Source organism: Amblyraja radiata, chromosome 23 (assembly GCF_010909765.2).
Source record: "Amblyraja radiata isolate CabotCenter1 chromosome 23, sAmbRad1.1.pri, whole genome shotgun sequence".
Classification (NCBI taxonomy): Eukaryota; Metazoa; Chordata; class Chondrichthyes; order Rajiformes; family Rajidae; genus Amblyraja; species Amblyraja radiata.
Genome location: NC_045978.1, coordinates 6,019,481 through 6,047,242, shown reverse-complemented (window position 1 = coordinate 6,047,242; position 27,762 = coordinate 6,019,481). Strand labels below are relative to the sequence as shown.

The 27,762-nt window shown below is 46.7% G+C and overlaps 1 protein-coding gene across 1 annotated transcript in view; it reads right to left on the bottom strand.

Moving 5' to 3' along the window:
- Nucleotides 1-517: 517 nt before the first annotated feature.
- The window catches only part of prex1 (phosphatidylinositol-3,4,5-trisphosphate dependent Rac exchange factor 1), a 178,170-nt gene continuing 150,925 nt past the window's right edge, over nt 518-27,762 (bottom strand). The window contains exons 28-40 of the mRNA XM_033041457.1: nt 27,476-27,558; nt 25,939-26,029; nt 23,795-23,923; nt 21,447-21,488; nt 18,210-18,427; nt 16,334-16,436; nt 15,759-15,902; nt 13,052-13,157; nt 11,316-11,382; nt 9,977-10,167; nt 7,469-7,571; nt 6,098-6,165; nt 518-2,897 (exon numbers count right to left, since the gene is read on the bottom strand). Coding sequence (XP_032897348.1) covers nt 2,855-2,897; nt 6,098-6,165; nt 7,469-7,571; nt 9,977-10,167; nt 11,316-11,382; nt 13,052-13,157; nt 15,759-15,902; nt 16,334-16,436; nt 18,210-18,427; nt 21,447-21,488; nt 23,795-23,923; nt 25,939-26,029; nt 27,476-27,558 — 1,388 coding nt within the window. The 3' untranslated portion in view covers nt 518-2,854. The remainder of the gene's footprint in view (nt 2,898-6,097; nt 6,166-7,468; nt 7,572-9,976; nt 10,168-11,315; nt 11,383-13,051; nt 13,158-15,758; nt 15,903-16,333; nt 16,437-18,209; nt 18,428-21,446; nt 21,489-23,794; nt 23,924-25,938; nt 26,030-27,475; nt 27,559-27,762) is intronic.

The following is a 27,762-nucleotide window of genomic DNA, read 5'->3' as shown; positions in this document are numbered from 1 at the left end:
TCCATTTCCTAGATGTGTCGGAAGGAACTGCAGATGCTGGTTTACACTGAAGGTCGACACAAAATGCTGGAGTAACTCAGCGGATCGGGTGGCATCTCTGGAGAAAAGAAATAGGTGACGTTTTGTTTCAAAGTCTGAAGAAGGGTCTTGATCCGAAACATCACCTATTCCTTATCTCCAGAAATGCCGCCTGGCCCGCTTAGTCAAGGGCCTGTCCCACTTTCACGACCTAATTCACGACCTCTGCCGAGTTTGCCCTCGACTCATACTCGCAGCATGGTCGTCACGAGGTCGTAGGAGGCTGTAGGTAGGTCGTGATGCTAGTCGTAGGTACTCGTGGTATCAAGTAGGTCGGGGCGTTTTTTCTAGAATGGTAAAAAATGCCCACGAGTAAAAAAGGTTGTGAATTAGGTCATGAAAGTGGGACAGGTCCTTAACTCCAGCATTTTGCTTCTATCCATTTTTAAGGCAGAGATAGATAGATTCTTGATTAGTGCGGGTGTCAGGGGTTATGGGGAGAAGGCAGGAGAATGGGGTTAGGAGAGAGATAGATCAGCCATTATTGAATGGCGGGATAGACTTGATGGGCCGAATGACCTAATTCTATTCCTATCTCATGATCTTATGAACTTATGATTTTCTAGATTATAGACACCCCAGGATACCGATTGATAAGCATTAGAAAATAGCTCGGTGTCAGGATTAAATATTTGTTACCCTACTTCCCTCGTCGTCCCACCTGAACCTAAAGCAAAACTTTCACATCCACAATTTAAAAGCACATACACGCAAACTCCACCAAGACAGCATCTGCCAGCCAGCTAAATGGTTAGCGTGGTTTAAAAAACAAATGCAACTGAAAATATCTTACAATGTAAAAAAATAGATTAAATGTGATAAAATATTTACCGTGTTAGCTTTGAACAAAATTGTACTCAAAGAAAAAGCAACTGAATTGTCGGAGCTATTTCTATATTTTTAAGGCACTGTTAAAAAGGGCTTTAACATGGAGCTCTGCCCATCAGTTTCAACATGAATGCAATGTGCAAATGTACCACAGATTTTTAAAAGTTAGTACTAAAATCAAAATTCGTGCAAGTCCCCTGACTCAACTGTGACACAAAGGGCATCATTTAGAACAATTCACACAGTTGTTGTAGAATTCTGCCCTAAATATCAGCAAAAATAATACTTGCCATAGACTGTTGGAAAAATAATAGTCTTCCTACTCCTCTCAAGCCCCCGAGTTCAATTTATCTTCCATTAGTTCAGTTAACAGATTTTGTGTGAATATATACTATTTAAGAAGCATTTAAGATCTCCGCTCGGATGTAAACATGATATGCACCGCTGTATTTTCATGCCTGGACAACTTTTCTTCATTTGTCACAGATGGCTTAAATAAAACGGTCAATAATTTAACATGGGTGATTTCTCCCTCAGTAAGAATGGACGTCTTTATCAGTGCTGACAAGATGGATCCGTCCACCAAGACTGTCCAGTGGCTCCATCCACCAAGACACCCCAGTGCTCGGTGACATCGCTCGAAAACTCACGAGTGGGATTCTTCAGATTTTAGCCAAATGTGTGAAACATTTCTGCCGTGGTTTTAGAAATTTGAGGGGCTTTGTTTCATAATTGAATTGTAATTCTATATAGAAGGGCTATAAGAGATTAACTGTCGTGTTGCACTTGAGTTCTTGACTTACGCAGGTATTGTTCTGTTTTAGAAGTACATGGGGAATTAAAGTATTAATTCAGTAGAAGAACAGGTACAGTTCGGGCAAGTCCAGGTTTATGGTATTCGGTGCTGCTGCCTTGGAAGGGCTTAAAACTAGGGATGTGTTACAGTGCAGCAAGTTTAAAATTGCTTGACTAAAATTGGAATCAGTAGCAGGATAGATCTCGACCCATCTAAACAGACTTGATTCCTGCAGCTACACAGTATATGGCTGTGTGGACAATATCGCAGCTCCATGCAAGTGTACGTTATGTTACAGCTACGGGTCCACCACTGATTTGCCGGCAACTGGTGACCCGGCACCTCCTTGAATCCGGACAAAATTACAAGAATGCACTTGACCCCCCCCCCCCCCCCCCCCCACTAGAAGTCCCCCCAAAAATGTGAGGCTTGGGCCGGGTCAGGTGGCCGATCCCGACCTCATTGGGACTTCCGCGGCCGAATTTGTTCCCTGCGGCCCGGGGCTCTGGAACTCCTCTCGGAGGCCGCGACCTCTATTGTTCCGGCAAAACGGGTAAGGCTTTGGAACCGAGGGTACAGGAAAATCGGTGGTGGACCTGTGCTGGTTAAAAATTGTAGAATAGCTGGAATATGGTCTAGCTAATTCAGCGACCTATTTATATTTAATTCTGCTTTTATTTCAGTGACTTCTAGGCAGAGTTTTTTGATATTGTAAAAACCAATATCGTCATTGCAATTGGCAGCATTGCAAGACATGAAGAAGGGGCAAGGGGAGTAATGGTGGGTGTCAGGGGAGTACGTGCACACACACACACACACACATTGTCATTAGCTAGTAAAACCTGAACCATCTCATGCATGTCCCATCCACAACGATATGGTTCTTTTCAATAGCTGTTATATAGGTTGATGACACCACAATATCCACGAGCTGGCAGAGGAGGTCAAACAGCTTGATCACCACCAGCTTGATATAAATGGATGTACATGAAGCGACTCCAGTCCCAATGCAGCTTGCAACACCGCTATTGTATTACTGTGCAAACGTAGACACGCCAGAGCTTGGTTTAACGAAACACAGACGCCACAAGTTGACCACATCCCAGCAGCTCCAATTCTCTGAAGGATCAGGAATCCGCAGCAAAGCATCTTTCATAGATCTCCATCCGAAGGCGGCTGGCAAAGACTGTAAAGCCTAGGAGAAAAGTGAAGGGAGTTGCGAGTTTACAATGCGCAGGAAGTAACTGCAGATGCTGGTTTATACTGTAGATGGACACAAAGTGCTGGAGTAACTCAGCGGGTCTGGCAGCATCCCTGGTGAAAAGGAATAGGCGACGTTTCAGGTCGTAACCCTTCTTCAGACTGGAGAAGCTACGGTACCGGAAGTCTTCAGGCTGGAGAAGGGTTCCGACCCGAAACATCACCTCTCCCTTTTCTCCGGAGATGCCGCTTGACCCGCTGAGTTTCACCAGCATTTTGTGTCTATCTGCGAGTTTACAATCTTTTATCCACTGAAGAAATATACTTTTTACAAACTCCTGCAGACGCACCATAAAAAGCTTACTGTCGGGGTGGCATGGCAGCTCAGTTTGGGAACAGCTCTGCCAAAGACCACAAGACACTGCAGAGAGTTGTGGATGTTGCAACCAGGGTCCATCACTGAGAGCAGACACCCCACCTACACTTCACCATGCCTCAGAAAAGCAACCAACAGTAGAGTTGATGCCTCACAGCGCCAGAGACCCAGGTTCAATCCTGACTACGGGTACCGTCTGAACGGAGTTTGTACGTTCTCCCCATGACCTGCGTGGGTTTTCCCCGGGTGCTCCGGTTTCCTCCCACACTCCAAAGACGTACAGGTTTGTAGGCTAATTGGCTTTGGTATAATTGTAAAATTGTCCCTAGTGTGTGTAGGATATCGTTAGTTTGTTGGGATCGCTGGTCGGCATGGACTAGATGGACTGAAGGGCCTGTTTCCATGCTGTAACTCAAAACTAAATCAAAGACTTGCACCCAGCCCGGTCATTCCTCCTTCTCCCTGCTCCCATCAGGCAGAAGATGCAGAAGTTTGAAAGCGCGCACCACCAGACTCAGGATCAGCTTCTTCCCCTCTGTTATCAGGCTTCTGAACGGTCCTTCCATAAGCTAGGGTACTGTCCGACTCACCTATTGCGGACATTGGATTTTGTCTCTGGAACTGATGCACCTTCATCTTGCTATTGAGGGAGTGCAGCGTAGGTTTATAAGGTTAATTCCCAGGATGGCGGGACTGTCATATGCTGAGAGAATGGAGCGGCTGGGCTTGTACACTCTGGAGTTTAGAAGGATGAGAGGGAATCTCATTGAAACATATAAGATTGTTAAGGGTTTGGACACGCTAGAGGCAGGAAACATGTTCCCGATGTTGAGGGAGTCCAGAACCAGGGGCCACAGTTTAAGAATAAGGAGTAAGCCATTTAGAACGGAGACGAGGAAACACTTTTCCTCACAGAGAGTGGTGAGTCTGTGGAATTCTCTGCCTCAGAGGGTGGTGGAGGCAGGTTCTCTGGATGCTTTCAAGAGAGTGCTAGATAGGGCTCTTAAAAATAGCGGAGTCAGGGGATATGGGGAGAAGGCAGGAACGGGGTACTGATTGAGGATGATCAGCCATGATCACATTGAATGGCGGTGGTGGCTCGAAGGGCCGAATGGCCTACTCCTGCACCTATTGTCTATTGTCCATTGTCATCGCTGAGAACTATATTTTGCACACTATATCGTCACCTTTGTGAATTGTACTTGAGTTTGACTTGATTGTACTTATGTACAGAATATCTGATGAAGGCATTGAATTGAAGATTTAACTGAAGAAAATTGCGGCTGCTTTTTAGAAGACAGATTGTGTGACAAATAAGAGATCAAAAACGTTACGAGAGAGAGGTGGAGAATCAGGAACATGTGCTTGGCAGCAGGGGGCGTTATTGAATGATGTAGTGGGTTGGCAGCTTGTTAAAGCTCCAAGATCCATGCTTCAGGTCTCCAGCATTAACTGTGCCAAAGGTGGAGGTGAACCATTCAGGTTGGTTCCCCTCCATGGCCAGGTAAGTAAAAGCGGATAGACTGGAAGGAACTGCAGATGCTGGTTTATACTAAAGATAGACACAAAGCGCTGGAGTACCTCAGCGGGCCAGGCCGCGTCTCTGGAGAAAAGGAATAGGTGGCATCTCGGGTCGAGACCCTTCTTCAGACTGAGGGTTGGGGAAGGGAAACTAAGAACAGATCAGAGCAGTGGCAGTGTGGGACTGGGTGAGGGCAGCATTGTGTGTTTGATCAATGGAGGATGTATGTCAAATTGTGTCAGAGCTGACAGGTGGGGAGAGAGAGAAATGGAGATAGTGTACCATGATGGTAAACCGATTAGTTGTCTGTGCCTTTGCTCAGGGGGAATTCTCGCACCTGCTATACCAAGAGTGTCATAGAGTCTTACAACACAGATCAGTGTTACAGCGTAGAAACATGCCCTTCAGCCCAACTTGCCAACACGTCCCGTCTACACTAGTCCCACCTACCTGCGTTTGGCCCATATCCCTTTAAACCTGTCCTATCCATGTACCTGTCGAAACAATAGACAATAGGTGCAGGAGTAGGCCATTCGGCCCTTCGAGCCAGCACTGCCATTCAATGTGATCAAGGCTGACCATCCTCAATCAGTATCCCGTTCCTACCTTCTCCCCATATCCCCTGACTCCACTATTTTTAAGAGCCCTATCTAGCTCTCTCTTGAAAGCATCCAGAGAACCTGCCTCCACCGCCCTCTGAAGCAGAGAATTCCATAGACACGTTTCTTAAACATTGCGTTAGTTCCTACCTCAGCTACCTCCGCTGGCAGCTCGTTCCATGCACCCACCACCCTTTGTGTGAAAATGTTACCCCTCAGGTTCTCGTTAAATTTTTTCCCCCCCTCACCTTAAACCTATGTGCTCTGGTTCTCGATTCCCCTACTCTGGGCAAGGGACTCTGCCCAATCTATTCCTCTCATGATTTTGTACACCTTTTAAGATCGCCCCTCATCCTCCTGCGCTCCAAGGAATAAGAGTCCCAGCCTGTACAACCTCTCCCCATAACGTAGGCCCTCGGGTCCTGGCAACATCCTCACAAATCAATCGGATCGAACGGTTGCCGGACAGGAAGGCGTGCGTTTGACTTCAAATTAGTGCACGTACTGGACAGGAAATAGCACCTTAAAATGTTTCAAATCCTGTCTGCCATTTGAAATATTTTTACATTCCCAATAACAAACTGGATGCAAACATGCTGAAATGCTCGTCTGTTAGCTCTGGCTGAAATACAAGTAACCACAGGCATAACTGCTACACCTCACACATAAATACACCAGTGAACAAACTTGTAGCCTACCTTGATACAGACTGGGGCATCTGATCCATTGCCTTGAGGTTTTTGGCAGAGTTCTCCACTCTTGCACCCTGGAGGAATAAAAACCAATTATTAGCTTTTATTTTTTTTAATATTAAAAACACAAAAACACCACTCAGATTGTGGGGCTTGGCTGCTTGTATTTGGAACTGGCGGCCCAGGCTTTGAGTTCACTTACTTCTACAGAGGCGCCGCATGAAAACATTTTATGGGGATGCGTCTCAGCTTGGTTGGGGTGCAGCTCCATTCAAGGCCGCAAGAAATCGTAGAGAATTGTGGATGCAGCCCAGACCATCAAACAAACCAACCTCCCTGCAACCGCAGGAGATGCAACACCTGGCCCTTTACCTCCCCCCTCGACTCCATGCAAGGGCCCCGACAGTCTTTTCAGGTGGGGCAGAGGTTCACTTGCACCTCCCCCAACCTCATCTACTGTATCCGCTGCTCCAGATGTCAACTCCTGTTGACACCTGGAACCAAGCGAACTGGACTGAGACCAAGCGCAGTCCCATCTTAACCTACCTGATCTCAGCACTTTAACTCCCCGTCCTATTCTGGAGCAGCGGATACAGATGTCCCAATCTGACCTTTCTGTCCTGGGCCTCCTCCATTGTCAGAGTGAGGCCCAGTGCAAATTGGAGGAACAGCACCTCATATTTCACTTGGGTAGTTTGCACCCCAGCGGTATGAACATTGACTTCTCCAACTTCAAGTAGCCCTTGTTTTCCCTCTCTCTCCATCCCCTCCCAGGCCCCAGTTCTCCCGCCAATCTTACTGTCTTCAACGACATTCTATCTCCGTCCCACCGACTCCCGTCACCAGCCTGAAGAAGGGTCTCGACCCGAAACGTCACCCATTCCTTCTCTCCAGAGATGCTGCCTGTCCCGCTGAGTTACTCCAGCATTTTGTGTCTCCTTTCCATTGACTCCATTTATACCTCACATTGCCTCGACAAGGCCAGCAGCGTAATCAAGGACGAGTCGCATCCCTCTTCTCTCCTCTCCCCCCCATCTGGCTAAAGATATATGGAAATGTGAAAACGCACACCTCCAAATTCAGGGACCGTTTCTTCCCAGCTGTCATCAGGCCACTGAACCATCCTACCTCAACCAGCGAGCAGTCTTGAACTACTATCTACCTCATTGGAGACCTTCAGACTATCTATGATTGCTGGCTTTATCCTGCACTAAATGTTATTCCCTTATCATGTATCTGTACACTGTGGATGGCTCGATTGTAATCATGTATTGTCTTTCCACTGACTGGTTAGCACGCAACAAAAGATTTTCACTGTACCTCGGTGCAGGTGACCATAAACTACACTGAACTGAAACAGATATTTGAAGGCTTTACCTGTTTTCGCATTATGTCTGTGGCTTGCATGATGCATCTCGGTAGAAGCCCGTGGCTCCGCGCTAAAATGACTGCTTGTTCCAGAGACACGCTCAAAGTACTCCTGCATAAAATTAACATTTCAGACCCATTAAAGTAACCTCTGAGCGAATGCACACACAGACTTTTACCCAGAGTTGGGGAATCGAGAAACCAAGTGGACAGCGGTTTAAGGAGAGAGGGGAAAGATTTAATCGGGGAATCTTTTTCAGTGGGTATGTGGAAGGAGCTGGTGGGAGGAGGCAGCTGAGGCATGGACGATCACAGCTTTTAAAAGACACTTGGACGGGAACATGTTTAGGAAAAGGTTTAATGAGACGATCAATTATGGGGGTGGCGCAGCTGTAACGTTGCGTCATTACAGGACCACAGAACTGGGTTCAATCCTGACTACGGGCGCTGTCTGCACAGAGTTTGCATGTTCACCCTGTGAGCGCATGGGTTTTCCTCCCCCTTTCCAAAGGTGTGTAGGTTTGCAAATTGTCCCTAGTGTGCAGGATAGGACTAGTGTGTGTGTGTGTGTGTGTGTGTGTGTGTGTGTGTGTGTGTGTGTGTGTGTGTGTGTGTGTGTGTGTGTGTGTGTGTGTGTGTGTGTGCGTGTGTGAGATCGCTGGTCGGCACAGAGTGCCCGTGGTCCACGCTGTTTCTCGACACTAAACTAAGACCCGGGTTCCATCCTCGTCCCGTTAATAGCCGCTTGTGTACGGGTGGTCGTGGGTTAGCACGAACGCGGAGGGCCGAAGGGCCTGTTTCCACGCTGCATCTTCGAACAGTTAAGCGTCAACCACGTTTGGCGGTCTGCAGCGGACATGCCAGACGGGTGATTCCCTTCATCGAAGAACATGAGTGCACCAGATGGGCTTTTATGACAATCTGGTCGTGTCCTGGTCAGTGTTACCGACACCAGATTTTAATTCCAGGCTGGTTTAATGACTCAAATTTAAACCCCCAACTACATTGGTGGGATTCAAACTTGTATCCCTGGATCAACCATCCAGAACACTGGTTGCTGCTCCAGCATCTTTACCACTGTGCTAAAGTAAACTTCAAATCCAATTTCCCACCTTCTGCTGAGCAGTGTTGTATTCAATCTGCTGCCTCAGGGCAGAGCAGGGTCTATACTCGGATGTCCTGTGCTGTCTGTGGGCAATTTGCTAGTTCCCCCTCTTTAACCATGTGGGTATCATCTGGGTGCTTCCTTCCACTCGCCATCAGGGTGGCGCAGTGGTAGAGTCGCTGCCTCACAGCGTCAGGGACCCGGGTTCGATCCCAGCTACGGCTGCTGTCTGTACAGGATCTGTACCTTCTCCCCGGGACCGTGTGGGTTTTCTCCGGGTGCTCCGGTTTCCTCCCACACTCCAAAGACGTGCAGATTCGCTGGGTTAATTGGCCTCCACAAATTGTCCCTGGGGTGTAGGGTAGAACGAGTGTACGGGGGATTGTCGGGCGGCACGCACTCGGTGGGCCGAAGGACCTGTTTCCACGCTGTGCCTCTAAAAATAAACTAAAAGATCTGGGTTCCATCATGACCTGGGTTTGATCCTGTCTAAGTGGAGTTTGCACGTTCTCCCCGTCACCCACTGGGTTTCTTCCGGGTGCTCCGGTTTGCTCCCACCTCCTGAAGACATGTGGGGATGTAGTTTAATCGGGCTCTGTAAAATTGCCCCTCGCATGTAGGGAGCGGGTGGGAAAGTGGGACAACGTAGAACTAGAATGAACGGGAGATCGATGGTCAGCGTGGACTCGATGGGCTGAAGGGCCAGCTTCCAAGCTCCATCTTCAAACTACACATTTAACCAGGGAGTGCAGTGGGTCACTAGGTTTATATAATAGAACACTAACCATGAGGACTGTTATTAATGAAGTGTAGGCCAGCCATGAGGATTAATTTCACCATTGTATCTGTTCTAGCAAACCAGACACCAATGGTTTCCGATACCGAAGGTTTGCAATTACTTTTAAGCATTCCAGCTGCATAACATGCATCGGGGGCACGGTGGCACAGCGGTAGAGTTGCTGCCTCACAGCGCCAGAGACCCGGGTTCGATCCTGACTACAGACGCTGTCTGTACGGAGTTTGTACGTTCTCCCCGTGATATGCGTGGGTTTTCACCGAAATCTACGGTTTCCTCCCACACGTACAGGTTTGTGGGTTAATTGTCTTGGTATAAATGTAAAATTGTTCCCAGTGTGTGTAGGATAGTGTTAGTGTGCGGGGATCGCTAGTCGGTGCGGACTTGGTGGGCCGAAGGGCCTGTTTTTTTGCGCTGTATCTCTAAACTGAACTAAAGGGCCTGTCCCACTTGGCCGTCATTTGAGCCTCATTTACGCATCATGTGTAAACTAGGTCAACACGTCGTGATGCGCGATGTCGCGCGCAAATCACGCGTCAGCACAGCCGTCTGGTGCGCGTGACAGGCCCTTAAACTTTAACGGCAGGTCTGTGCGGACTGAAAAGACACGAGTTACCTCTGTATGCCAGTGCTGCACATGACCATTTGGCAGGCTCCAAGCCGGTTACACAGCTCCGAGGATATTGGCAGCACCGCGACTCCAGACGCATTTCCGCTCACATTTGTCACGGCTGCTGCATTTTTGGGATTGATGTACAGTTCCATGAGTCGTTGCAGCTCCTCCAATGCATTCAGCGGTCGCAGCAACTGTGCATTTTGAAAGAAAGCAAGACTGCAGATGTTACCATTTTACTGAGTAAATGAATCCCACTGGACTTGAATCCCCTATTCTCATTCCCACCACCACCGTCATCATCATTGTCCAGGCCACAAGTGCTGGAGTAACTCAGCGGGCCAGGCAGCAACTCTGGACAACATGGATAGGTGACGTTTCGGGTTGGGATTCTTCCTCAGACCAAGCAGGGTTTCCGACCAGAAACGTCACCTCTTCACATTCTTTCAATCGGTGGCATTTCAGAGGAAGAAGGATCCTGATCCGAAACGTCAACTCGCAGAGTTATTCCAGCACTTTGCGTCTTTTTGTGTCAAGCCTGAGGAAAAGTCCGAATCTGAAATGTCACCTATCCGTTCCCTCCACTTTGTGCTTTGTTCATGACTCAAGCATCTGCAACTTGCTGTATTTACATTTTCCGTCACGCTCATTGTTGCACTGTACAGGGTCGACTAAAACCCAAAAAGTGTTTATTTCATATAAAACTGAATTACAACCTCCTCCCACCTATATCAGCATGTTTGTTCATGCCATTCTCTCTCCCGCCCTATTCTCTAGGTTTGCCTCGAAACAGGACTGGCTCTCTTGGCATTGCAAAAAGTGCCGATGCAAGCTAAATGGAGGAGTTAAATGACAGCACAGTAAAGTCAAAGACGAGAGTGTTTAAGAAGGAACTGCAGATGCTGGAATATCGAAGGTAGACAAAAGTGCTGGAGAAAGTCAGCGGATGAAGCAGCATCTAGGGAGCGAAGGAAATAGGCAACGTTTCGGGCCAAAACCCTTCAAAGACGAGAGCTGTGGACAGAGAGGCAGATTTTGCAGAATTATGAACAACGAATATCTTAAGACAAACCAGGGGATTTACAAGGAGCTGCAGATGCTGGTTAACTCGCAAAAAAGACACAAAGTGCTGGAGTAACTCAGCAGCTCAGGCAGCATCTCCGGAGAACGTGGATAGGTGACGTTCTGAGTCAAGACAGCACTTTGAGTTCTTCTGAGGATTTATAAACAGGGTGTATGGCAATGGTTAACCTGACACTCCACTTAACACTAGTTATCCAAAAGGGGACAAGTCATTCAGTGAACAATACAAGAGTTTGTTTGCTCTACAGAAGCATCTTACCCTGTTGATCTTTACAGCTGTGGCAGACGAATCAGAGGGTAAATTCGACCGTTCGAGATAGAATGCCCTGCAGAAAGATCAAAATCTTAGAATGCAATTTGATTTTCTAATGGAAACTCCTTTACAAAACCCCAATGTAGATGCAGCATTAAGTTTGCTTCAGATCTAGAATTAGTACGAGAGGGTTATGGGCCTGTCCCACTTGCCGATATTTTAGGCAACTGCCTGTGATTGGTCGCCGAACCACCCACGACATCACCTACGTCAGGAGAAGTCAAGCTACGCTCATTGGCGCCAAACCCACTGTCACCAGAAAGACGCTACGACTGTTTGCGCGACGGAAGAGACGACTCCCGGCGAACATGTGGTGACAAACTAGTCGCCTGTAGTTGCCTAAAAAAATTGCCTAAGTGGGACAGGCCCATGACTGTCCAATTCACCTCTACCCCACTGCAGACCTCAGACCTTGTCTCTGGAACGGGAGCTCTACAATGCTGAGATCTATATTCTGCACTTTATACCTTTCCCTTATGAGAGGGACTCTACACACGGTTTGATTATATTTATGTATAGTATTATTTGATCTGTTTGGATGGCATGCAAAATAAAGCTTTTTGCAGGTGACAATAATAAAGCTGAACAGGATCCTGGCTGGGTTTAATGGGAACACATTCACAAGAGTTGGGTCTTTAAAAAGACAAAAGGGGTCGAGAGGGAAAGACAGATCAGCCATGATTGAATGGCGTAGTATACTTGATGGGCCGAATGGCCTATCTGCTCCTGGAACCAATGACCTCATGGAGACTTGGGCGGCACGGTGGTGTAGCGGTAGAGCTGCTGCCTTTCAGAGCCAGAGACTCAGGTTCGATCCTGACCACAGGTGATGTCTGCACGGAGCTTGTACTTTCCCCCCCATGACCTGAGTGGGTTTTCTCCGGGCGCTCAGTTTCCTCCCACATTCCAAAGACGTGCGGGTTAGTAAATTAATCGGCTTGGTAAAATTGTAAATTGTTGTGTGTGTGTGTGTGTGTGTCAGTGTGCGTGTGTGTGTGTGTGTGCGTGTGCGTGTGTGTGTGTGTGTGTGTGTGCGTGTGTGTGTGTGTGTGTGTGTGTGTCAGTGTGCGTGTGTGTGTGTGTGTGCGCGCGCGTGCGTGTGTGTGTGTCAGTGTGTGTGTGTGTGTGTCAGTGTGCGTGTGTGTGTGCGTGTGTGTATCAGTGTGCGTGCGTGTGTGTGTGTGTGCGTGTGTGTGTGTGCGCGCGCGTGCGTGTGTGTGTGTGTGTGTCAGTGTGCGTGTGTGTGTGCGTGTGTGTATCAGTGTGCGTGCGTGTGTGTGTGTGTGTGTGTGTGTGTCAGTGTGTGTGTCAGTGTGCGTGTGTGTGTGCGTGTGTGTATCAGTGTGCGTGCGTGTGTGTGTGTGCGTGTGTGTGTGTGCGCGCGCGTGCGTGTGTGTGTGTGTGTCAGTGTGCGTGTGTGTGTGCATGTGTGTATCAGTGTGCGTGCGTGTGTGTGTGTGTGTGTGTGTGTGTGTGCGCGTGTAATTGTGAGTATGTGTGCGTGTGCGTGTGTGTATGTGTGCGTGCGTGAGTGTGTGTTAGTGTGCGGGGATCGCTGGTCGGCACGGGCTCAGTGGGCCAAAGGGCCTGTTTCCGCACTGTATCTCAACAACAAACTAAACGGGTTACAAATATCTGGGGTTTTCCCCCCCAAAATCTTTCTCAGCAGATAATAAGCTCACCTGACTTTCCGATGATAATATTTAACTTTATCAAGAGATGCTAAATTGATCTGTTGTTGAAATTCTTCTGCCATCACATTGTCTGAACAACACGGACCTTCGAGAGCTATAGAAAAATATTAGAAAATAACATTGAAAATAAAATGAAAACCCTGTCCTGGCTTTGCTGTGAGTGATTAAAATAAAGTTCACACACAAAACTACTGATCATGAACAACACTAGAATCTTTCAAGAATAACAGCAAAGAGCAATAAATCAACAAGACAACCATAACTGAATCACAAGATTGAACTTCGATCTTTCTCTTCAATTTTAATTTGTTTTATTTAGTGTGATACAGCGTGGAAACAGGCCCTTCGGCCCAGTTGTCCAACATGCCCAATCTACACCAGTCCCATCTGCCTACGTTTGGCCCACATCCCTCTAAACCTTTCCTAACCATGTACTTGTCCAAATGCCTTTCAAACATTGTGATAATATCTGCCTCAACTATCTCCTTCAGCAGCTCGTTTCATCCTTAGTGTAAAAAGTAGCCCCATGGGTTGCTATTAAATCTTTCCCCCCTCACTTTAAACCTGTGTTCTCTGGTTCTTGATTCCCTTACTCTGGGTAACAGGCTCTGTGCATTTACCCTATCCATTCCTCTCATGATCTTATACACCTCTACAAGATGACCCCAGTCATTCTCCTGTGTCTCCCTATAGCTCAGGCCCTCGAGTCCTGACAAAATCCTCGCAAATCTCTGAACCCTTTCTAGTTTAACAACAAACTCTTGTTTTGCTCTTGGCAAAAATGTTTTTTCCTCTGGCGACCTTCTTCTGCAGTTGTATAGGGCTCTGGTGAGACCACGTCTGGAGTATTGCGTACAGTTTTGGTCTCCTAATTTGAGGAAGGACATCCTTGTGATTGAGGCAGTGCAACGTAGGTTCACGAGATTGATCCCTGGGATGGCGGGACTGTCATATGAGGAAAGATTAAAAAGACTAGGCTTGTATTCACTGGAGTTTAGAAGGATGAGGGGGATCTTATAGAAACATATAAAATTATAAAAGGACTGGACAAGCTAGATGCAGGAAAAATGGTCCCAATGTTGGGCGAGTCCAGAACCAGGGGCCACAGTCTTAGAATAAAGGGGAGGTCATTTAAGAATGAGGTGGAAAAAAAACGTTTTCACCCAGAGAGTTGTGAATTTATGGAATTCCCTGCCACAGAGGGCAGTGGAGGCCAAGTCACTGGATGGATTTAAGAGAGAGTTAGATAGAGCTCTGGGGGCTAGTGGAGTCAAGGGATATGGGGAGAAGGCAGGCACGGGTTATTGATAGGGGACGATCAGCCATGATCACAATGAATGGCGGTGCTGGCTTGAAGGGCCGAATGGCCTCCTCCTGAACCTATCTTCTACGTTTCTTCCCAACAGACATCAGGCTCTTGAACACTAACTGAACTATGAACAATGGACTGTCTTTGATTGCACTAATGAATTTAGTCATCATGCACGCACTAGTATTGGAGTTATTGATTTATTAGAGTCAAAGAGTCAGAGTGATACAGTGTGGAAACAGGCCCTTCGGCCCAACTTGCCCACAGCTGCCACCATGCCCCATCTCCACTAGTCCCACCTGCCTGCTTTGGACCCATATTCCTCTAAACTAATGTTTTCAAGAGAGAGTTAGATTTGGTTCTTCGGGCTAAAGGAATCAAGGGAAATGGGGAGAAAACAGGAACAGGGTACTGATTTTAGATGATTAGCCATGATTATATTGAATGGCGGTGCTGGCCTGAAGGGCCAAATGGGTGAGACGTATTTTTCTATGTTTCCAATCTGTCCTATCCAAGTACCTGTCTAAATGTTTCTTTAACGTTGCGATAGTCCCTGCCTCGACTACCTCTTCCAGCAGCTCATTCCATACACCCACCACCCTTTTGTGTAAAAAAGTTACATCTCAGGTTCCCATTAAATCTTTTTCCCCCTCTCACCTTAAACTTGAGAAACTTGAGATCTAACTATTCCTTTGGTTTATGTTTCATTCGCAAGAAGAAGACCTTAAATCTATGTCCTCTGGTTCTCAATTCTCCAACTCTGGGCAAGAGACTCTGAGCGTCTCCCCGATAGATTCCTTGCATGATTTTATATACCCGTATAAGATCGCCCCTCATCCTTCTACGCTCCAAGGAATAGAGTCCCAGCCTGCTCAACCTCTCCCTATCTCAGGCCCTCGAGTCCTGGCAACATCCTTGCAAATCTTCGCTGAACCCTTTCAAACTTGACAACGTCTTTCCAATATTGATTTTCTTGTGTATTATGTGTTGCCTACTGTTTACAGGCCTGTTGTGCAGCCGTAAATAAGGATTTAATTCTTCCCTTGTCGATACATATGGCAATTAACCCACCTTACTATCAAAACTGTATTTTGCCTCAAATCAACTCTGACTATAACCTGCCATGAAGAATAACCAGGAAACAGATCGATGAAGAAAACTTACATACAAGACGGGATCCTGTCAAAGCTTAAAGGACGGCTTATCGGAAACAACTATGAGAACTGCAAGTCCTAACGGGTCTAACTGATGTTCAGAGAAAAAGTTACCAACAAGTTTCCTATCAAGGGCATTCCTTACAACTAAGCATTTAGGACATTGGAGAGTGTGTAGGATTGTTACTTCTTGCTCTGAAGGAAGACTGTAGCAATAAATAAATGTCAATACCTTGAGTGAAAAGTACTGCGTGCAGCTTTAAACTTCCCCCATTCTGAAACTTAGAAGGCAACGTTGCAAAGTCATGACTGTCGAGGAAGAATATAACCTTCAGCGCTTGCCGGCTTCCGTCGACCTGATAAGTGACAGAGTTATCTGCAAAAAAAATCACATTCAAACTATCAGCTTGCAAATATTTCACTATCACAAGGCAAAGACCAATGACATGCTTTGTCTCAATACGCTGTGGGAGGGGATTTATCGTGGCACGGTGGGGCAGCGGTAGAGTTGCTGCCTCACAGCGCCAGAGACCCAGGTTCGATCCCCACACTGGGTGCTGCCTGAACAGTGTTTGTACGTTCTCCCCTTGACTGCAACCCGCGCATCTTTGGAGCGTGGGAGGAAACCGGAGCACCCGGAGAAAACCCATGCGGTTACGGAGAGAACGTACAAACCCCCCGCAGACAGCACCTGTGGTCATGATCGAACCCGCGTCTCTGGCGCTGAGAGGCAGCAACTCGACCGCCGCGCCACTGAGCTCCAAGTAATCATCATCAACGTGTTGTGTAAAGGTACTAAACGCTTACTTGCTACTGGGTATTCGTGCTCCAGGCATCGAAAGTGGAATGTTACATAGTCCAGATCGGACAAAGCAACCTTGGTGTCTTCCAACATGATGCGTTCTTCTTTCTGTGCAGAATTAAAATGGCAATCATTAACTGACAGAAACTAAAAATACCCAGACTCCAGAAGCAAAAGAACACAACCATGCATCTGGCCCGTGCATCCATCAATCAACGACTTCAATACACTTCAGTCCTGTTCACTAAATTATTTTAATACGATTTAGAGCATCACATATTTGTCTTTTATAAAGGACACAAGGATGTGGAAGAACATCCAGGTAGAAACATAGAAAAATAGGTGCAGGAGTAGGCCATTCGGCCCTTCGAGCCTGCACCACCAGTTTAGGTTAGTTTATTGTCACGTGTTTATTTATCTTATAGAGGCGCATAAAATAATGAGGGATATAGATAGGGTAAATGTACAGTCTTCTACCCAGAAACGGGCAATCTGAACAAGAGGACATAGGTTTAATATGAGATGGGAAAGATTTAATAGGAAATCAAGGGGCAATTTTTTCACTCGGAGGGTTGTGCGTTTCTGGTAGGACCACCGGAGATGGTCTTGGAGGGGAGGATGCTCCTCAAACTGTGGAGCATCTTGGACAATACACCCCCTCCATGACACACTGGTCAACCTGAGCAGCACCTTCAGCAACAGTTCAAGAAGGAACTGCAGATGCTGTAAAATCGAAGGTAGACAAGTGCTGGAGGAACTCAGCAGGTGCGGCAGCATCTATGGAGCGAAGGAAATAGGCAACGTTTCAGCCCGAAAGCCTTCTTCAGACTCTTGTCTACCTTCAGCAACAGACTGGTTCCACCAAGATGCAGCACAGAACGCCACAGGAGATCCTTTATCCTTGTGGCTATCAAACTGTACAACTTCTCCCCCTTCGGTCGTGGGGTACACTGACTCCCCTTCCCCCCTCTCCCCCAGTCCCTCTCCCCCCTCCTTGCACATCCCCAATCCTGGACTTTCCTCACGTCTCTTTAATTTTGTTGTTTTATGACTGTTGGCAGACCAAATTCCCTCCTGGGAGAAAAAAAAGTTCTATCGTATCGTATGGTAACAAGCTGCCAGAGGTGGTAGTAGAGGCAGGTAGTATAACAATATTTAAAATGCATTTGTACAGGTACATGGATAGGAAAGGTTTAGAGGGCTATTGGCCACTTGCGGGCAAATGGGACTCGCGTAGATTGGGGCTTCTTAGTCAGTACGGGCAAGTTGGGCCGGAGGGCCTGTTTCCATGCAGCATATGACTCTGTGGGTAGGGTTGCAAACTGTCCTGTATCAGCCAGGACATCCCATATATTGGGCTAAATTGGTTTGTCCCAAACGGGACCGCCCTTGTCCTGTATTTGACTGCTACTACTCGGCTCGATGGGACTGTCAGGTCAGAGCGCCGCGTCCGGCCCCGGCTCACCCGTCCCGACGTGGTGCAGCCCATGGAGAGCAGCAGCAGCAGCGCCTCGCCCGTGGCCCCGTTGGTCGGCAGCCCGGCCAGCTGTCCGACCTTCAAACCTTCGCTTACCGCCGACACCACCACCCCTCTTTCACATGGCTGATCATCGGTTCACGAGTTGGACGGGGTGCCGGACTTTGCGAGCGGCCCCCGGGCCAAAACTCCTCAGCTGGCCCGCCGGCTGGGCTTTGTGTGCAGTCCAGCACCCGGGCCAACTCCTCATTCACCCAGCCACGGCCGAGTCAGTCATCGAATTGACGCCGGGAATTTGTTCCGTATTTTGACCTTTTGTCCCTCATTTGGGAGTGAGAAAGTTGGCCACCCTATCGGTGGGGTACGGAAAATGGTGGTTTGTATTTGACCTCTCCCTTACGTACCACAGTGGGGGAAAGCAGTGACTGATAGTTGAGGAGGGTACCAGTAACAGCTATCTGCTCAAGCCACTTCTTACTGGCCTCCTTGCTCTCCTCTTCATACTCCCCATTGTTGTTGTATCGGTGGTTCAAAGCAGCCAACAACTGCTCGGAAAAGCTGCAGATGGCTGCGACAAGACTCTGGCAGAAGAGAACATCCCGTCTTAATTGCAACTCCAGGTCTGTGGAGAGAAACGGAATCAGGAATTAGTGTCGCACTTGAGTTGAGTTGATGTTATTCAATAGACAATAGACAATAGATGCAAGAGTAAGCCATTCGGCCCTTCGAGCTAGCACCGCCATTCAATGTGATCACGGCTGATCATCCCCAGTCAGTACCCCGTTCCTGCCTTCTCCCCATATCTCCCAACTCCGCATTCTTTAAGAGCCCTATCTCTTGAAAACATCCAGAGAACGGGACTCCACCGCCTTCTGAGGCAGAGAATTCCACAGACTCACCTCTCTCTGTGAGAAAAAGTGTTTCCTCGTCTTCGTTCTAAATGACTTACCCCTTATTCTTAAACTGTGGCCCCTGGTTCTGGACTCCCCCAACATCGGGAACATGTTTCCTGCCTCTAGCGTGTCCAAACCCTTAATTCAGCATGGGCAGGTGGGACTAGTGTAGATGGGACATCTTGGTCAGCGTCGTGGGCAAGTCGGGTCGAAGGGCCTGTTTCCATGCTGTAAGACTCCATGGCAAGATGTGCTTTTTTAAAAGTTTCTAGTGATTTTTTTTTGCACCAAAAGATTCCAACGTAATTTCAAGTGAAATTACCCGTGAGTGGGTGGACGCAGAATCTAGTCTGTGTACCACACAGGGATACCTGTTTCCAGAGGCATCGAGTACAAAGCTCCACAAACTGCCGAGAGTATTTCAGGAAACACTACAAGTTGAATGAATGGCTGGCCGGTTGGTTGAGCGACATTTGTTTACAACAAGGCTCAGAAATCTTGAAAAAAATATATACACAACTTTTACCACAGACATTTTCGGGAAGCTGACTACCCAAATAAAATGAGTGAATCACCACTTCTACTAAATCATATAAAGCACGCTCTTTTCATATTTAGAATTCTCCGCTTTCCTACGGGGCGGAGGGGAAGCATAACGCAATCTCACTTTGACCAAAAATGTCAGTTAAACTTGAAGAGAACTTCAATTTATCCAAATAAACTGCCAGGAATTGTATATGAAAGATTTATACTTTCTACTTATGAAGCTTATTTATGAAAGGGTATTGTGTGGCGGAACTCAGAATGCCCCTCACTAACTGCCAAACTAGTATAACGAAAATGGTGAGTTCAAGATCAGAATCTGTTTCTGTCGATAGAAGTATTAATGATATATACCTGCATTAGTCGATGGCAGAAAACGATGTCCAATAACTTGTTCTGAAAGTTAACATAAACTGCAATTCTTTGGAAACAGGCCCTTCGGCCCAACTTACCCATACACACCAACAGGTCCCATCTGCACTAGTCCCATCTGGCTGCTGTTGGTCCATTTCCCTCTAAACCTATCCTATCAAAATACCTGTCTAAATGCGTCTTAAATGTTGTCATTGTACCAGCCTTAACTACCTCCTCTGGCAGCTCGTTCCATACACCTTCCACCCTTTGTGCAAAATAGTTACCCCTCAGGTTCCTATTAAATCTTCCCCCCCCCCCCCCCCTCACCTTAAACCCATGTCCTCTGGTTCTCGATTCCCGTACCCTGGGCAAAAGACTCAATCCACTCCATTTACTTGATCTATTCCACTCATGAAATTTTGCACCTCAACAAAATCACCCCTCATCCACCTGTGCTCCAAAGAAGCATCCCAGCCTGCTCAACCGCACCATATAGCTCAGGCCCACGAGGCCTGGCAACATCCTCCTAAGTCTCCTCTGCACCATTTCCAGCTTGACAACATCTTTCCCATAACATGGTGCCCAGAACTGAATACAATACTCTAGACATCACTCTGTCTATCACTCTATCTATCACTCTATCTATCCATCTATCTATAACTAAAGGTCTTGTGTTTGTGCCCACTACGTGTCTCTGTGTCAATCTGGTTAATTCCTATCTTCTTCCAAACATTAGGCCACATCGTTCCCATTTTCACACATCCGACTCGCATGTTTCCCGTGGTGGAAATAAACATCTACCCATCGCATTTTCACCTATATTTCCGAAGTTATTCGCGATTAAAGCTTTAAAAATGCCAACTTTAACAAGATTTTTACTGTTAAAATCCTGCCTCCCAGCTTCCAACACACATCGATACGAAGTTGCAAGACAGGAACACTGAACTTTTCACCTCAATGGGATATTTCAACAGGAGGGGAAGGGCCAATTGGTATTGCAAGGGAACTGCTGCAGCGGGCAGGAGAGGTGCAATTGGAATTTTTTTTTAAAGTCCACTACTGAGGGAGGCAGGGGAGCGCTGGAATCTTACATTCGGGAACGGCTTCAGTTGCGTTGGGGGAACGGGTGAGTGGTGGAATATTGCATTGCGGGACCACACCATTGGGGGGGGGTCTGCACTTCGTCTAGTATCTTATATAACTCTAATATGACCTCCCAACTTCCATATGATAAAAGATGTCTGATCTGATCTAAATCACAGAATTTGAGTCACACAGGACAGCAACTTTGTCACCTTAGAAACATGAAATCACAATTTATTTGAAAAGTTGTAGCTAATTGCTAACTTTGCAGTTTGTCTAAAACTTACGATAACTTGCAAATATTGTTACAATTGGGTGCGGTGACTATACTACAAAATACAGTCAGATTTTATTAAATTGAAAATAGTTCCTTTCAGACCGCTCCACTGTAGGATAAGGCTACAAGTTGGAGTTCAGTCATTTTGTTTTTATTTACAATGAACTATAATCTGCAATCTTTAAGAATGCTATTAGCAACTTATTGTGCACAGTGCTTTTATTATTGCAATCGACCGGTCTATTATTCTAGCTTTTAAGAACCAGAGTTCTTTTGAACACAATCCTTGCAACAGAAGGGAACAAAGTCAAAAATGAATTACAAAGCAAAGCAAGAAACGTTTGCCAATGAGCCTGCTCAGATTGGCCATAGTCGAATGGGGCTAGTGTAGATGGGGCGTGTTGGTCGTTGTGGGCAAGTTGAGCTGAATGGCCTGTTTCCATGCTGTGTGACTGTGACTCTCACTCATTTCTGAGGAGACCACCTCTTACCTGTACAGTGTAGGTGAGCCAGAAGTAACTGATTCTTCCCATCTGTGGAAAGAAGTATACAGCGGTTACTGAAGTGCCCAGATCTTACATCTCGGAAATTAGTTGGCAATGGCATGTTTATTCAATATTGGAACAGTTGCTTTCACGGCTCGGAAAGATTAAATACAATGACCTAGTCAAGGCGCATGCAGAGTTGCCAGAATAAACTGGAGCAACAGCGTATGACAAGACAGAAGCATAACATGGGAAACAATATACAATAGACAATAGGTGCAGGAGTAGGCCACTCGGCCCTTCGAGTCAGCAACGCCATTCAATGTGATCATGGCTAATCATTCCCAATAAGTACCCCCATTCCTGCCTTCTCCCCATATCCCCTGACTCCGCTATCTTTAAGAGCCCTATCTAGCTCTCTCTTGAAAGTATCCAGAGAACCGGCCTCCACCGCCCTCCGAGGCAATGAATTCCACAGACTCACAACTCTCCGTGAGAAAAAGTGTTTCCTTGTCTCCGTTCTAACCCCTTATTCTTAAACTGTGGCCCCTGGTTCTGGACTCCCCCAACATCGGGAACATGTTTTGACTAGGAAGGGTGTCAAAGGTCACGGGGAAGAGGGCAGGCGAATAAGGTTAAGCGGGAAAAATAGATCAGCCATGATTGAATGGTGGAGCATTCATGATGGGCCAAATGGCCTAATTCTGCTCCAATGTCTTATGAACAACAGTGGGAGGGTAAATCCTACAGGAGAAGAGGGGAAGGCTGAACATGCAAAGGAAAACAATGAAGAATAATGAAGGGAATGGAATAACAGGGCAGGAAGATGGAGTGGTTTAGAGCAGCTGGGTTTTACTTCACTGTCTGGCGGTGTTTACAACTGTTTAATGTCATGGAATGAATTTTGATTTAGATTTAGAGTTTAGAAGTGGAGCCTGGATATAGGCCCTTCGGCCCACTGAGTCCATGCCGACCATCGATCACCTCTTCACACTAGTTCCATGTTATCCCACTCCCAACACACTAGGGGCAACTTACAGAGGCCAATTAACCTACAAACCCGCTCGTCTTTGGGATGTGGAAAGAAACCGGAGGAAATCTACGCGGTCACGGGGAGAACGTGCAAACTCCACAAAGGGCAGCATCAGAGGTCAGAATCGAACCTGGGTCCCTGGCCCTGTGAGGCAGCAGCTCTACCAGCGGTGCCAGTGTGCCACCCTTTTCCTTTGAATGTGTGATTTTAAATTTAGGAAATATACACTTGCGGCAGTGTGCATTTAAAATAATATCGCAAAGATCTCTTCTAATATCTGAATTGTGCAGCTGTGATCATAATTCATCATTTGGTGTCAAACTGCATTATTTCTGTGGGATCACTGGTCTGCTCAGCGTTAATTTTCTCCGCTGTAGTTTAGAATGGTGCAAAAAGTCTACGCTCTCATAACTTTGGCAAAGTCGCAAGAAAATAATCGCAATATAAATTACGTAGCAGTCCAATAAAAGGACACTGCCGTATAATTCCGCGCAGAATGTCTGCACAAACACTTTTAAAATATAATAATGTTATCCTGCCAATGATGCCAGCCTATTTATAAACTTCCACCCAGTCGTAAGACATCTTTGGCCCTGTGGTAGACCACATACACGCTAGCTATAAAAACGCAGATTATTAGTTACTGGAAATTGCGGCACTCTACGGCATAAGGCCCACAGATCCCAAAGTGCAGGCATCTACTCAAAGTTAAAGAATAACATGCATGGTGGTGCAGCAGCAGAGTTGCTGCCTCACAGCGATTGCAGCGCCAGAGAACCGGGTTCGATCCCGACTCCAGGTGCTGTCTGTACGGAGTTTGTACGTTAACCCGTGGCCAGCGTGGGTATTATCCGAGGTCTTTGGTTTCCTCCCACACTCCAAAGACGTACAGATTTGTAGGTTAAATGCCTTCGGTATAATTGTAAATTGTCCCTAGTGTGTGTAGGATAGCGTTAATGTGCGGGGATCGCTTGTCGGCGCGGACTCGGTGGGACGAAGGGCCTGTTTAGTATATGTGTAATATATGCAAAAAGAATTTCACTGGGCAATTGCACATGTGACAAATGTGACTGTTCATATTAAGGAGGAGTTGGTGAATCTTTTGATACACTGGGGAAATGTAACATGAATTGGTGGGGTTGGTGACATGGAAAATGTTGGATAAACGTGATCATGCCGTATGGCACCAAAAAGCTGAAAGTGTGCAAAAATTATTTGAATGGGTTCATTTATGCGGTCATCATTAAAATTGTGATCAAAAATACTGAATGGCCAGACTGCAACATTTGGTCCAGTAATTCATAGCAAATACATCACTGACCTTCCACATACTCTTGTACATTGTCCACCAGAGCGTTGATTGAACAAGGCAAGTTCCACGGGTCTTCCTGCACGTTAGTTTGGATGATACTTCTACATTTTATGTTCCGGTCAACCTTCTGTTGAAATTCTAAAGAGATTCAAGAAATCAGTGACCAAAACATCCTCAATAACTTTCATGAATGTTTACGTTAGAGAGCTACAATACTTGTGTAAGCAACACGTCATCTATTGGGGCACCAATGCTGTACATGATGGGAAATTGAGCTTTGCTGCAAACTCAATTGCTATAAAACGAAAAGGTGGGTTTCTCTGCCACAGAAGACAGTGGAGGCCAATTCACTAGATGTTTTCAAGAGAGAGTTAGATGTAGCTCTTTTGGTTAATGGAATCAAGGGATATGGTGAGAAATAGACAATAGGCAATAGGTGCAGGAGTAGGCCATTCAGCCCTTCGAGTCTGAACTGCCATTCAATGTGATCATGGCTGATCACGCACAATCTGTACCCCATTCCTGCCTTCTCCCCATATCCCTTGACTCCGATATCTTTAAGATTGGAGAGGAATGGAGAGGAATGGAGAGGAGAGGAGAAGAGAGGAGAGGAGAGGAGAGGAGAGGCGAGGAGGGGTGGGGAGGAGGGGTGAAATGGGAGGGGAGAGTGTTGGAGAGGAGGGAAGAGAAAGCAGGAATGGGGTACTGATTTTGGATGATCAGCCATGATCATATTGAATGGCGGTGCTGTCTCAAAGGGCCGAATGGCCTACTCCTGCACCTATTGTCTATGTTTCCATGTTACATTTAACACTAATTCTAATTGAGAATGGTAGAACCGTAGTTAAGAGAAATAAGGAACGGCAGATGCTGGTTTACAAAAAATAAGTGCCAAGTGCCGGAGTAACTCAGTGGGTCAGACATCTCTGGGTAGGTGATGATTCAGGTCGGGACCCTTCTTCAGACTGTCTGCAGTAGAGTGAGAGAAAGCTGGTGGGTGCAGGACAAATCCTGGCAAGTGATAAGTAATATAATTATACTGACTGACTGAAAGAAACAGCATGGAAAGTCCATACTGACAATCCGTAACCTGTTCACATTAATTCTGCTATCCCACTTTTACGTCCACTCCCGACACACAGGAGACAATTTACAGAGGCTAGTTAACCTGTAAACCCGCATGCCCCTGGTTGCAGGAGGAAACCTACGCCGTTGCAGTGCAAACGCCACACAGACAGCATCCGAGGACAGGATCGAACCAGGGGCTCTGGCGCGGAGAGGCAGCAGCCCCACCAGCTGCGCCACTGTGCCGTGCACTGCAACCATATCTTTGACCAATAATGTGGAAACCCCCAGTAACGAAATGCAGTGATTAAAGTTGAAATCAAAAACAGAAAGCAAGCATCAGCAATGCTGGCCATGAAATGGAAATTGTATCGTTGGTAAAAACTCATCTTGGTCACCAAAGGACAAGAACATTTGCCCCCATTGATCTGCCCCACATTTCAGACTGCTCACCGCATTAAGTAGTACATTTTCACCCCCCCCCCCCCAACTTAGTAATCGTTGAGGGTGGAGGGGCAGCATCTATGGAGAGATGGAATTGGCGACGTTTCGGGTCGAGACCCTTCTAATCGTTGATGCTGACACAGGAACATCAATCCATGTAAAATAATTCAGCACTCATTTGAAAACAAAAATACTAAACAAGCATTAATCATAAGCTTCCATAAGCTGGAGTACCGTCTGATTCACATCTACATCATTGGACCTCTATCGGTTTCTAGAACTGATGCGCTACAATGCTGAGAACTATATCCTGCACCTTCCCCTTTGCTCTGCCTATCGTACTTGAGTTTTACCTGATTGTACTCATGTACAGTAGACCTGATCTGTTTAGATAGCCTGCTAAACAAAGCTTTTCACAGTTCCGGTGAGCACCGGTGACAATAATAAAACTAAATTTAAACCTAAACCTATATTTCAAGACATCAGCCAAAATAATCTTTTTTTTAAACACACATTCCAAATTAGGAAATATTTGCAAAGACAGATGCGAATGGAGAAGTAAGAGTCTTTAACATTTAAATGCAACATTCAAACTAGGAGATAGGAATAATCATTATTTATTTTATCACAAATGCATACGTTACCTTGTACATTATATTCTGTATTAATGTCATTTGTCTCTTCAAAAGCCTTGACCATAACTGAGCCCTTGAGAAGTGCGTCGAGTGAATCCACCTGGAAGAAGTCAAGCAAAGGGATCACAATTTAGAACGATGTGGTGGCACAGTGGTAGAGTTGCTGCCTTACAACGCCCGGGACCTGGGTTCGATCCTGACTCCGGGTGCTTGGCTGTACCCTCTACCCGTGACCTGCGTGGGTTTCCTCCGAGATCTTCGGTTTCCTCCCACACTCCCACATAGTGAGTTAATTGGCTTGGTATAAATGTAAATTGTCCCCAGTGTGTGTGGGCTAGGGATCGCTGGTCGGCGCGGACACGTTGGGCCAAAGGGCCTGTTTCCGCGCTGTTTCTCTATAACTAAATTTGGTGAAATCATACACGTCACCAACACTAGTTTTGTATAAACATAGAAGCAAAGACATGTTGCAGGGCCAGGCCGGCCCCTGCTACACTGACCCAGTGCCGTCTCCAGGACAACGGGCCTTGATGGCCAAGCTAAGACCCAAACATTTTTTCGTTAAAAAGCTCAGACTTGAAGAGTCCAAGTTGGCGTTAAAAACACGGTGACTCTTGTGCATTCTGACTCAGTGTAGGCTGCTATGGAGCACTCTTAGACTGAGTATGATATGCCTCATGTAGGATTGTCACTGATCTGTTTGCAAACAAAAATGTCACTGTACTTTGTTACACATCTTCTTCTTCTTCTTGCGAATGAAACATAAACCAAAGGAATAGTTAGATCTCAAGCCGGGCATTGAGCAGGCAGGCTGTTGTCTCTGCGTCAATGTCTGCCAGGCCCTGAGCTCCATTTGGTGGGTGGTAGAGCGGGCACCCAGAGATGACATGGTTGGCTGTCTGTTGTTCTGCTCCGCATTCACAGGCTGGGCTCTGGCGGAGGGAGCCCCCATCTCCACACGCTGGCGTTGAAACGCCCAACTCCAGTACCAAGTCTGTTGAGCTTTACCCATGCTCCTCTGGGGAGGTCAGACCCTGGACAGCTTTTATCTGGTGAAGAGATGTAGCTGTGTGATGGAGATGAGGTTGCCTTCCACTCCTGTGACCACTTGGTGGCTATCCAGTGTGCTTTTGGCTCAGTTGGCTGGATGGATGCTAGGAGTTGTTTCCCATGTGGAGCAAAGGGGTGACGGGACTTCAGTCGGGGTGGCCTCTGCACTCTGCTGATAGCCTGATGGAGGAGGTGATCTTGGTTCATGGCACGACGAGATAGTGCCAGAGTTGCTGCTTGTCTTCGGATCCCTGCAGGTGGAATGCCTGCCAGTACAGGGAGCTGCTCGCCTGGAGTAGGTTGAAGCCACCCAGTGATGGTTCGCAAGGTGCTGTTCAGGATCGGCAACTTGTTTTTGCTTCTATGTTCATACGATTTCAGCAAATTTAGTTATAGTTTTCAGTTTTAGAGATACACTTGACAATGAAGTACCGTTGTAGGGTGACAACTTGGTGTAAGAGGCGTAATTTGACATGAATGGTTATGCTATCCGTACCTGATTGAAGAGATGTTCGAGACAACCATGTAATTTGTCCTGTTTATGAAGAGGAATCCTCATGTCGCAAGGAAGTTCATCCCCTTTTATAAAGTGAGAAGAAAAAATAATTTGCTAAAATAAAATTACAACAGTTGGCAAAGATACGATCTGATTGTCATCTTCATGTGATATACAGGACGGTCGTGATAGAAAATGCCCCCAAGATACTAGTTTCACAAACTTACACTCCGGGGCTGCTATTATTGCACGATGTGGGTTGTGTGGAGTTTTAGAGAGGGGAAAAA